The 12,395-nt window shown below is 33.9% G+C and overlaps 1 protein-coding gene across 1 annotated transcript in view; it reads left to right on the forward strand.

Moving 5' to 3' along the window:
- Positions 1-12,395, forward strand: part of brp (ELKS/RAB6-interacting/CAST family member bruchpilot) — an 89,578-nt gene that overhangs the window by 49,734 nt on the left and 27,449 nt on the right. The window contains exons 2-4 of the mRNA XM_077432417.1: positions 10,000-10,149; positions 11,335-11,431; positions 11,632-11,687. Of these exons, the coding sequence (XP_077288543.1) occupies positions 10,000-10,149; positions 11,335-11,431; positions 11,632-11,687 (303 nt within the window). The remainder of the gene's footprint in view (positions 1-9,999; positions 10,150-11,334; positions 11,432-11,631; positions 11,688-12,395) is intronic.

Consider the following 12,395-nt stretch of genomic DNA (forward strand, 5'->3'; position numbering starts at 1 on the left):
CCAGCAGCACTACAGATATACTCAGAAAGTCGCCGTTTTATCAGAAACTCCCGCACAAAGCATGTTACACTTACATATAACAGCATTTGTATGGCAGAAGCAGTTGTTATTGCAGAAAATCGTCATTTTTTCATGTTTCTATAATTATTCGCTCCGACCAAATTAAAATACCTGAAATGTGATTTTTTTTAATGTAATAAAGCGACTAATGTTGATATTTAAATATAATAAATCGACTAATGGTATATTCGTATAGTATAATATTTGTTTTAACTCTTTAGCTGCAGACTGAAGTATAACTACGTATCAAATATTCATTTTTTTTTTTATTTTATTATATACATACGAGTATGTACCATGACAGGAATTACCCCAAAGCGACACATATACATACATACAGTGGCGGACTGGCCATACAAGCGTACATGCCCGATGGCATGTGGGCCCCACTATCCGTTAGAAAATATGGGCCCTCAGTAAAATTAAATAACTTTTTAACTATTTCACGTGTGTAAAAACTTATAGGATATTGCACTTTGGGACCTAGAGTTTGGGTATTTCAACAAAACAAATTTCTTACGATATACAAAAACAACTAATACAGCCCAAGGATCGGTTAACTTATTTTATTAGGCTCGAAATGTAAGTTTCAACATTTGCGTGGGCCCTTTTACTGGGCCCATTTCCAACCTCAAGGTTATGTAATATTTCCAACCTATGTAACAACTACCTAATGAAATAAAAATGGGAATAAACAAATTTCCGTGAATAATATAAACTGAATTGCTTAAAACAATTTTGATAGGACGATTCATCATCAACCAGCGATTAAAATTTACTTCATACATACTTTCAAAATAACATTTGATTATACTTCGACGATATAGTAAGATTTAAATACACAATTTTAAACAGTTTCCAAATATAAAATCTATTCCTAATCTAGACACATCCATGTATATAGAAACATAGGATAGGGGCCCCTCCCCAAAATCTCGATTTTCGATTAACATTAATTGAAAATATTATGCATTTTTTGTTTTCAGGGATGTAATTTGGGGGGGGCACTCGCCCCCCTAAATTAAGGAATAGGTGAATTTAGAAAATATTATGAATTTAATGATTAATGAGATACTATGGATCTATGAATGCTGCGTTTATTTCTTATATTATGTTACTTTTGTGTAACTAATAAAATAATCGCTGCTATGTGCTTTGAAAAAAAAAGATTTTATTATTTTGAAGCAAATATATTTTGGTTTTTAAGTGGTATGCCTTGGGTAACATTCTTAGAAATTGTTCATCCCATTGAGGGAATCGTTAGAAAGGTCGCCTTTACTTTATTTTGTCTCAAAAACAGATGTGTATCGTTTATTTTTCCGAAAGTTTGTATATTTTTTGATATAGTGATACATTTTGATGGTCGACTTTTGTTAACCATTTTGCGACCATGTGAAGATTTTTGGAAAAAAATTTTCGCCTGTGGCGCTTTTTTGGCTTTTTACATAAGATACTTTTATATATACTTTTTCAAAAATAAGCTTATTTTTTTCATATTGTATATTTTCCATTTTTATTCCGATATAAAAAAGATTTTTTGAAAAAAAATTCAATTTGACCAATCTTCGCCTGCCCCCCCCCCCCCCAAGAAAAAGCTGAAATGACGTCCCTGATTGTTTTCTACCGAAAGTAAAAGCTGCTTTTATGCCGCATTTTTTTATGATGCATTCTATTTACCTAGGACAAGGATTAAAATGAAATATACAATGTAATTTATGGATCTATTTTGCTTTTGCCATTTTTCTTGTACCTAAATTTGTTTATTCCCATTTTTGAAAATTTTATTTATTTTTTGCCCTTGATTTTTAGCGTGATGGAAAGAAGAAAATTTTGTTATATGGGGGGGGGGGGGGGACAAATTTTTTTAACCCTGGGTGGGGCCCCCTTTGACTCCTGGCATGCACTGATTTCAGTCCCAGTCCGCCACTGCATACATATGTACATAGTTAGATTATTTTTGTGCATAAGTACTAACAGTTTTTAAAATATAACAAGTATATAGAATAAAATAGAGACATCTATGGAAAATCAACAAAAATTCTGATACACGGTAAATTTGCGAAAAATACATTATGTGTGAAGGTAGCATGCTTTATAACATTCAACAAACTCGAGATGCCAATAACTCGAATGAAAAAAAAAGAATGAAAAGTTTTATGATACATGATACATGTAAGTGATTTGATTGTATTTTGATACATTTATTTTTTTATGCTATGTATATTTAAATATTTGACTTTACGTCCTTCATATGAAACTTCTTTTACATTGTTCACCCGGTTCTTTTAGATTGTTATGTAAAAGAACCAGGTAAACTGGCGTGAATTGTATTATTAAAAGATATATATATATATATATATATATATTTATATATATATATATATATATATATATATATATATAGATGTGTGTGTATATGTATATAAAAGTCATTAGTTTGTTATTTATTCTTTAATAGCTGTCTCTCGAATCGATTCCAATCCTACGAACATTTTCTTACATTCTCCGCTCCACTTTTGTATAAAGAGTGTTCAGGTACCAGATGTTCAATTGATGAAGAAACTTTTCAAACTCTTGGAAAAAGTAGCGCTGGAAAAACGAGAGACACAGTGAAAAATAAAAAAGAAATAAGTAAAAAAACCACACGACGAAAACTTCAAAATGACAATGTTGTGGAAAATTTCAATACACGCTCGTTTTTCACGTGGAATTGAAAAACAATTTTCGATTAAATCAACGAGGAAATGACGCGGCCATATAACTTCGATCGGTCGAACTTTCCCAATAAGTTCGCCTCGTTTAACTTCAAAAGGTCCAAAGCGTATTAACGCCGAAATTTACCACCCGATTCGAACGCTCGGGAATATTATATTTTTATGCAAAGTTTCCTCGATAAATCCAATATAGACATTAATAATGCCCCATAAATAATAAACGCAAATGTATGTATTTGCCGTGTTGAATTATTTCCTTAGTATCATAATAAATTTCCCCCATCATATAACATCGTTAATTCGAACCCAAATAGAAAAATCTATTGAACTAAACAATACATGGTGTATATTTGCACTTTTTTCTTTCGCAGTCATTCAATTATAATACATGTAAATGATTGGGAAATGTAGCATACTCAAAATTGAATCAAAAACAAACAAATATGTACTTGACGTATAACTGCCACAACAGCGCATGTCTATAGTATCAGTTTTAGTTTAACTACCAATGTAACGTAGATTCGACATTCAACTAGCAGTATGGCTTGGTGGTTGCGTTTATGTTAAGGATGGAGAGGTTACTGGGTTCGATGTCGTGCTAATCTTTAATGCTGCTGGTCAGACTTTGATATTTATGACTCCAAGTCGATTATTTACTATCAGAGTTTGCCAATGTATCTGATTTCATTGATGAAACGGTTCCCCCATCAAATTGGCAAAATCCATCCTACCCACTATGTCACCAATGTCAATTTGATTTATGTACAATATGTAAAAATGTATGTAGTCAAAATTCAAAGATGTCTCTATGGATTAATTGATTAATTAATAAATAGTTAATATCGTGTTCGTCAGCATCTCGAAATTCAGCGATTTATGTAATAAAGATGCTGCAATGTTTTTAATTGGCTAGTAAGGCGAATTGAGGTTTACCTATTAGGCTTTCCTAGTATGTAACTATGAAAAATTAAAATAAAATAATACTTAAATATTTTAATCCTGACTTGGCTCATCTAAAATAATGATAGATATCGAATAACTTTTCTCATCTCTCATAAATATGTACATATATACATACATACATATGGCTATGGCCTTCTTCAGTTTGATAAAAACTGTTCACGATTCGAATCAATACATTATTAAATACAAAAGTAAATTTTAGTGTGCACACATACAAATGTTTCGGCGAAACGCCATGCACTCTGTAAATTTGTAGAAAATCGATACGAACACATTCGACCCAGTGAAGCAAAAAAAAACGTTATTGTGTATCCTCGATGGAAAAAAAATACCTCGCACGGTTTATTCGGCATCCACTTTTGACGAAGGGTTTCGCGTAAAGCTCCCGTCGAGCTTTCGCCAGCTGAAACCCCTTTTTCTTCAAACAATAACGTCACAACCTGCCGGTTTGGCGGGGTGACTAGCCGGAAAATCTAGTGCGTATATTGAACCGCAGTATATACGAGAGGGGATGAAGAAATGGAGGAGGGGATCGGGGTAAGGGAAATGCCGGGGAATGTATAGAAAAAAGCTCCGCTTCCCATTAAAGCGAAAGAAAGCCTTGTGTGAACGAGGTTTTCCCCAACGCCAACCGCATTTTTCCGATGCGCTGGAAAATTTCCCGAAGGCGTTTTTCCGGTCGAGTTTCGTTTTTCTCTTATTTTTTTCGTATTATTAATTTTCTCCTCGAGGAAATTATCAAACGCCCGACCGAAGTGTTACTATAATTATTCATTTTGATCGCTTCCTCAACGCCATTAACCGCACTCGAAGATTTATTCGGACCTTAGACATTTTCCGCGGAGATTTTTCCGCATAATTTACTGAAAATAAATTTCAAAATGATCATTTACCGCAAAATCTCTTTCTCATTTCTCATTAAATATTGCGTATGCGCTCATATAGAACCATTTATATCCCTTTGTACATACGTCGAATTCTCTTCCAAAACTTACAATATTGTAATGTACAGATTAGTTAATTAATGGACGTGGACCACTGGTTTACCATCACTAATAATCTAATCGCGCTTTCGCGCCAAAAAGGCCTCGACGTATGAACAAGCTGTATACAACAACCAATAAGGTCTCGCGACCCATCAAAAAATCTGTGCTGAGAGTACACGCTGTGTATAAATATTCGGTAATCCGTGCTTCATTCGAAGCTGGCTGGTCGATGGATCAAGAAGAATTAATTAACTCTATTAACACTAGCTACGTCTTTCATTCCGATTTCGGGAACCCTTCTACACGTCCACGCCACAGTTTTTTATGTACATATATGGTTTCACAGCCCTTAAACAGATGTCATAAGGGCTGCCACTTGATCAATTATATTGAGAAATCTGAAACGTCCAAAAACTCTTGTGCATCATGACACGTGTCCCGCATATTTTATTTTATTTCAATCAATCATGCAAACATATTGCTACAAAGCAACGTGTGTGGTATACAGATTGAGAAGTATGTATTTTATATACAGGTATACACCCATATATTCACATTAAACTCGACATATATGGTCAAACATTGTACATAAGTATTGTAAGTATTATAATATACAAGGCAAATAAAAATATCAATCCACAGAGACATGTATGGACAAATTTTCAGCAATTCTAGATGCTCAAAAACTTTGAGAAAATGGGTTAAGGTTGCCAATTTTTTGAGACCTTTTCAATTAATTGGCATCAGATAAATTGGCAAACTCTGATAGGACAAGATCGATCTGAAGTCACATACATATCTAATTTCTTGCCAGCAGCAACCGATGGGATTTAAAAATGGCCACTTTGTTCGAAAGCATTATATCTATTTATGTTAACCACTCATCTTTGCTGCTGGTTATGCATAAAGGTCACACCAAACCTCTGGGATATTCGAATTATGCGTGTCAAATCATTTTTTTTTGCACATTCAACTAGGTTAAAAACTACTGACGTGCAGGTAAATAATAAATATTTCACGAGTGGCAATTAACTAGATATGTATTGTTTACGCTTACAAATTTAAAAGTTTGGAAAGAGTCGTTAAGAAAAAAGACCATTTAGATGAATAGTTCTGATTTCCAATTTTCAACTTTATGCAGCCTTTTGATAATCAAATTGCGGAACCTCAAAACACGAAATAGCTTGAGATTAGCAAGAGACATGGGTAAGGAGATTCCAATTTTTACAGGAACCGTTTCAATGAAAATCATAAAAATTGGCAAACTCTAATAAGAAACGATCGACCTGGAGTCAAAAACCAAGGTCTGGCCAGCAGAGGGACTCTAATGGGGCTCGAACCCGTGACCACTGTGCTCGAAAGCATACTACATATGATAACCCACATCGTCCATATCGCTGGTTACATTTTTATAATCGTGTTTGCAATACGATGTATGTACATACTATATTTATAGTTCACTAGCTGTATTACCCGGCTTCGCTCGGTATTTGTAATATAAACCGCTTAAACACGACTAATCTAATAGTAAACATTTTATTAAAATTATTTAAATAGTTTTATTTTATTTAAATTTATTTGAATACGCATTTGTTTTTTTTTTTATTAAATTGACTGTCACGAACAAACAAACATATATACAGACATATATAAGTCTCTTTCGAAATTATATGTATACCAGAATCCGGCGGCCCCCCCAGCACCTTCGGCCCCGGCGCCACCCTGGAGGCTTCGCCCCCGGGGGCAAAGCCTTAGGAACTGCGCCCCCGGGGACTTCCAATACTTTGAATCTAAAAAAATCGAATCATTTGTTCGATGACGTCACGGATTTACGAACCAACAATACATACATATATATATATATACAAAGTCTCTTTCGAAATTATATATTAGATTAAAATAGCATCGATTGCTGTATAACAAATTCATATATATGTATATAGGTATGTACAAACATATATAAATAGGTAATAACAATCATTACGACAAGTTACGCAACTCGGCAGCTATCGAGCGATGCTTTTGCTATAAGGCTGCATTTATATGATAAGTTTTTTAATTAAAATTTATCCGAAAGCTCCGTCTCGCATTCCTCCACTTTAGTTTTCACCGTTGCGAAGCTGGAAAGCTCTCGTTTAATAGCTCCCGGCCGGGACGGTCTTTGAAACGATCGCCGCATAAAGTTCAACGGCACTTCAAAACCGAAAATTTACTCTACCACATGTGGTCTCTAGCTTATATTAATTGAGGATACGCTCTGTGTAATATTTCGAACTATATGTACCTATATATGTATATACGGATAGTGTGTCGTTTTTTATTTGAATAGTCCTTGAGCCGCAGGTTGGCTGGCAACGGCAGATATAAACGGTGTAATGCGGATATGTCTGTCTGCGTAGTTTATTGGAAAACGTCCACAAAAACGATTCACAAGGGCTGAAAAAATTCTTAAAGCTCTCTTATTTGCTATGGCGAAACCAAAGGCTTATAAAAAATAGGGTCAATGGGACGCCCAGCCATCGTCTGAGAGGCGCCAACAAATGGCACCCGCAAAAAGTTTATCCCATCTCCTTGAATAATTCACGCACACTCGAATATTCTGATTCTTATACATATCCTCGTTGTGCGGAGTTTTCAATTTGAACATAAAACAAACAGCTTACTACATATATACATATATGTACTATGTAAAACTTTCATAGATTAAAGACTTTGACACTTATTACTTTCTACGAGCGAGACTTACATACATACATGGAGAGGCTTATTAAAAAAATATATCCAAGCTTACAAGGACATTTATAATAAATCAAAAATGTTTTCAATATCATACTTCACTTGCGATTGATAACACTGAGCAACAAAAAAAGTATCAATGTTTTTTTACATCTTTTAGGATATTTGGCTTTAATTCAAAATTTTGGCTATTGCCGTGCCGAATATAAACTATTCCTTAGAAGAAGACCCGAGATTGAATTAAAATTTAATTTTAAGTATCAACCTTTAGTGCTATTTATTTACTTACGGTTCTCGTAAATATAGTTTATAACTACAGTGAGCAAACAAAAAAATCACGAATTTTACTTCCCGAAGCGGAGACTAATCAATTAAATTTAGTCACAATTATTTAATTTGAAATACAATATACTAAATTTGATCACAATTGACCAAAAATTTTTCTTACAAAATTTAAGCTTATTTCGTCCAATAAATTCACGATAGCGCGAGAAAAAAAAAATATATATACCCCAGCAGTCACATAAAACGGAACGCTTGTGAATTTTACGACTTCGAGGTCATTAAAGGATTATCCCTTTATGTGTAGGGTTTTTAACGACCAAATATTCTAAATATGATTGTTTTCTAAGATTTGAGTTCAGTTTAGTGTGGGTTTTCGAGGAGAAAGCATCAAATTCGAATTTTAACACGTCAACATGAAAAAACGAGCTCAGTTATCATTGCAGAAGAGTGTAAAAATCGCGACATTGGCGAGTTCAGGATTTTCCTTTCGGTCAATTTCCAAGAAAATGGGATGTTCTATATCGACTGTTTCGAGAATACTGATAAAAAAAAAGAGAATCTGGAAGTTTTGATCGTAAGAAGGGGACCGAACTGAAAAGATGCACATCGGAGAGGCAAGACCGTGTAATAACCAGATTATCTTTACAGCAGCGATTCAAAACTGCTGTAGAAATAAGAACAGATGTATCTTCACAATTTTCCATGGAAATCAGCGACTCAACAGTAAGAAGGCGACTCAGAGAAGCTGGACTGTACGGTCGGAAAGCTGCAAAAAAACCACTACTAACCAAGAGAATGAAAAACAATCGATTGGAATGGGCGAAAGCACATGAAAATTGGAGTCCATCAGATTGGCAACGAGTGATACTTTCCGACAAATCAAAGTTTAACCTCTATAGTCCTGATGGTTTTCCGTATGTCCGAAGGAAAGTTGGCGAAAGGTATAATGAAAATTGTACCCTTAAAACTGTTAAGCATCCTCCAAGTCAAATGGTCTGGGGATGCTTTTCGTACCATAGCATTCGACAATTGGAGTTTCTACAAGGTGCCATCGATGGAAAAAAATATAAAAAAATTTTAGAAGAAAGCTTTGTCCCATCGATGGAAAACCACCTTTCATATACCGATGATATAATTTTTCAAGATGACTCTGCCCCTTGTCATCGAGCTAAATTGGTGAGTATTCATTTTATTTGATAGCATTGAATATAAATTATAAAATTTCAATCAAGAAACTGATTTTTTTTTTTTACTTTTTTTTTTGTTCGGGACTATTTACAAGAAATGGGTGTAAAGACACTACCATGGCCTGGCAATAGTCCCGATTTAAATCCAATCAAAAATTTATGGATGGGTATCAAGTACAGGATAAGGAAGAACAATGTTACTACTCTTAAATCGTTGAAAGAAATAATAGAAAAGATATGGTACGAAGACTTCCCAATCGAAAATTTAAAAACTTTAGTAGATTCCATGCCAAACCGAATAAAAGAAGTTATAAAATCGAAAGGAGCCGCTACAAAATATTAATTTCTTTTTTATAAGTTGTAAATAATAATATGTGACTGTAATAAAATTAAAAATGTATATGTATAGTGTTATTTTCATTTCAAATTTCATTTAACCGTGAAGTCAACGCACGGTCGTAAAATCTGCCCTCCATTAAATTTCTCCCCAACTCATTTTTGTCAACTTTTTTTTTCACGTTTGGTATTACACGAATGCACTTTGGTACAAACTATCATTTAAATGACTTTCGGTTTTGGTTTTATATAAGATTACCGAAATTTCACGCAAAAACATGTTTCGCTTAAGCGTTCCGTTTTATGTGACTGCTGCTGTATATATTGTGTGTATGTAATTGAGGATCTGCCTATAAACTATGCTAATAAAAGTATCAAGTATGTAATTAGAAACAATAGAAACAGTTGACTTTAACGCGAAAACTGTACATAAAAATGTTGCAATTTGCACCTCGTTATGCAAATTTTTGCATCGGAAAATGCAAGTATCATTTTCTCGCCTGTTAAACAGGAACTTGCTAACGATGTGTATTAATTAGCACTAGTAGTGCATATCTTTAGCCTACGTCGACTTAATTATCCGTTTTACATTACGAGCCAAACGAGAACGTGATAATCCCTGAACTCGTGCACGACATCAACATTACATACATAATGTAGATATAACCAACAGTACCGACGAAATTGATTATTCATTAGACTAATTTATTTCTATTGTTATTTTCGTTTCAGAAACAAGCCATGCTAGTCAGACAATTAGAAGAAGAGCTTCGAATGAGGATGAGGGCGCCTTCGTTGGAAATGCAGCAGCAGATTGAAGTGCTTTTTGCCGAAAATGAACATCTCACGAGGGAAATTTCTATACTTCGTGACACCATCAAGGTAATTTCATACCAGTGTATCTAGTAATGGTGGCACTACAAAACCATCATAAACAATTAACACAGAATCCCAAAACTATTCTCAAGTTCCGCATGTTTCTCACTAATTGGATGCAAAGCGTCTGGCGTCGTTATATAAAGTGCCACTTTAAACTATCTTTATGTCTGATTTTATTCGACTTTGCATTTATTTGCAAAAGTTAGGAGTTTATACCTCCCATTAAAACTAATACATATTTATAATTTACAAATATTTTTCATCTACGACTGTGTTTGGTATAATTTATTTACTACGTACACTAAATGTTTCCATGCTTCATTAACACTTGCCGCACTGTGTTAGATAACGAGTGACCAGAACTTATGTATATTTTATTTCTCCAAATTTACCGAATGCAGGGATTTTTTTTATATATTCCTCATCAAAACCTCGATGATTCGAATTATTTCATTTCGAAATAAAAACATTGATCAATAGCAAAATATGTAATTATTTTCGCGGTAAGCCCCATTTACACGTGCCTCGCAGACGCGGGAGAGAAGGGGAATTCAGTACGTACCGCGCTCAACGGTCGGTGTGAGAATGATATCCGCCTTGGAATAACGGCTCTGCTTCAACCCTTATTTTTTTCATTTCTTGAACTTATTTTATATTATTCAACTTTAATACATAAATAACGCAGATTTTGCATTATTTTAACTTAAAACACACATTTTTTACTGGAAACTTTGCGTCTAGCACAGTGGCTAACGGCTTTTTTTAGCAGAGTAAGGCAAGTGTTAACATTAGTTTGTAGCTTCTAAATGTCGATATCATTCAATGATATCGACATTTATATGAATGATTTAGGTCGAATTTTGAATGAATCATTTTCTGGTTAAACTTGGCACTAGTTTAACTCTTATACGCTCCAAAAAATCCATCTTTCGAGCAACGTTTTGACCTCAATATGCATGAACTATCGTTAACTCTAATAAATTTGACATCTTCAAAATATAAGACGCTCTTTATCTGCTACATTCAACGTCTTCTCTTGGCTCTTGTCCAAATTCAGTACGAAGGCTTTGCTACAGTTTTAACGAGTACATACATGTGTACAACAATTGTGTTTGTGTTTGAAATATTATTCCAATATGGTATTGCATGGAAAGTTTCCGAGACGATCAATGCGCATTTTGTGTACAGGAACTGGAAATCAGAATCGAAACCCAGAAGCAAACGATCCAAGCCAGAGATGAAAGCATCAAAAAGCTGCTGGAAATGCTACAGAACAAAGGCATGGGTGAGTGCTTCTTTAAAGAAGCGATTTTATCATTTTTTTTATTATTAAAACGAGGTCTTAAGAATTTCCTTTATTATTTGTATCATTTTCTTTCTCTATATACGTACCTACATATGTATAAGAATGCCATCTTTTTTTCTCCCTTCCCACTTAACATATACTAACAACGCTCTATTTTGGTGATTGCTAATACCTTACAGGTAAAGAAGAGGAAAGACAGATGTTCCAGCAAATGCAAGCCATGGCACAGAAACAGGTGTTTAAAAAGAAGTTTATTCATACAATATATATAATGTAGTTGATTATTATTTTCGCATCATTACTACTAACATTCTCTTCTCATACATATTATATTATATCGCATTTTATTATGTGTAGTAGTTTACGTGTGCATATTAGAATTGTGTAGTTTTGAACGAAAATTCATCAAAATTATTCGAAAAATATTAATGAATTTTGATGAGTTTTCTACATTTCGCCTTTATTCTTCTCGTATCTACTATATTATGTTTTATCGTTTTATTTGTTCCTTACTTTGTTTTCTTCTGGAGTTGTTTTTCTTCTGTTTTATTTCGAATCGTTAAAGTTTATATGAAACTCTGGAAGGAAAGAAAGCATCGTCACATTTTTATTACACCTTTTCATATATATTTATATTATTATTATTGCGTACAAAAATTATTTCTTTAGTGGCTTATCACAAACATCATAAAAGAACTAGCATGTATTATAAAAAAACAGAGCGCGTTAGAGCAAAGAGAAACGTTTAATTAAAACTAAATTACGAATAGATTATATTTATTTATTGTGCTATATATCGTCCTTTTTTTATATACGTTTTGAGCCACGGGGTATGTATGTATTTATGTACATACGTTCTCATGAAGAAGTCGAGACGCACACTGCGGTTTCCCCTCACGTCCTAGGGACCTCAATATCGGTCCCTGTATTATTCGTATACCCT

Source organism: Arctopsyche grandis, chromosome 6, assembly GCF_051622035.1.
Source record: "Arctopsyche grandis isolate Sample6627 chromosome 6, ASM5162203v2, whole genome shotgun sequence".
In the NCBI taxonomy this organism is placed as follows: Eukaryota; Metazoa; Arthropoda; class Insecta; order Trichoptera; family Hydropsychidae; genus Arctopsyche; species Arctopsyche grandis.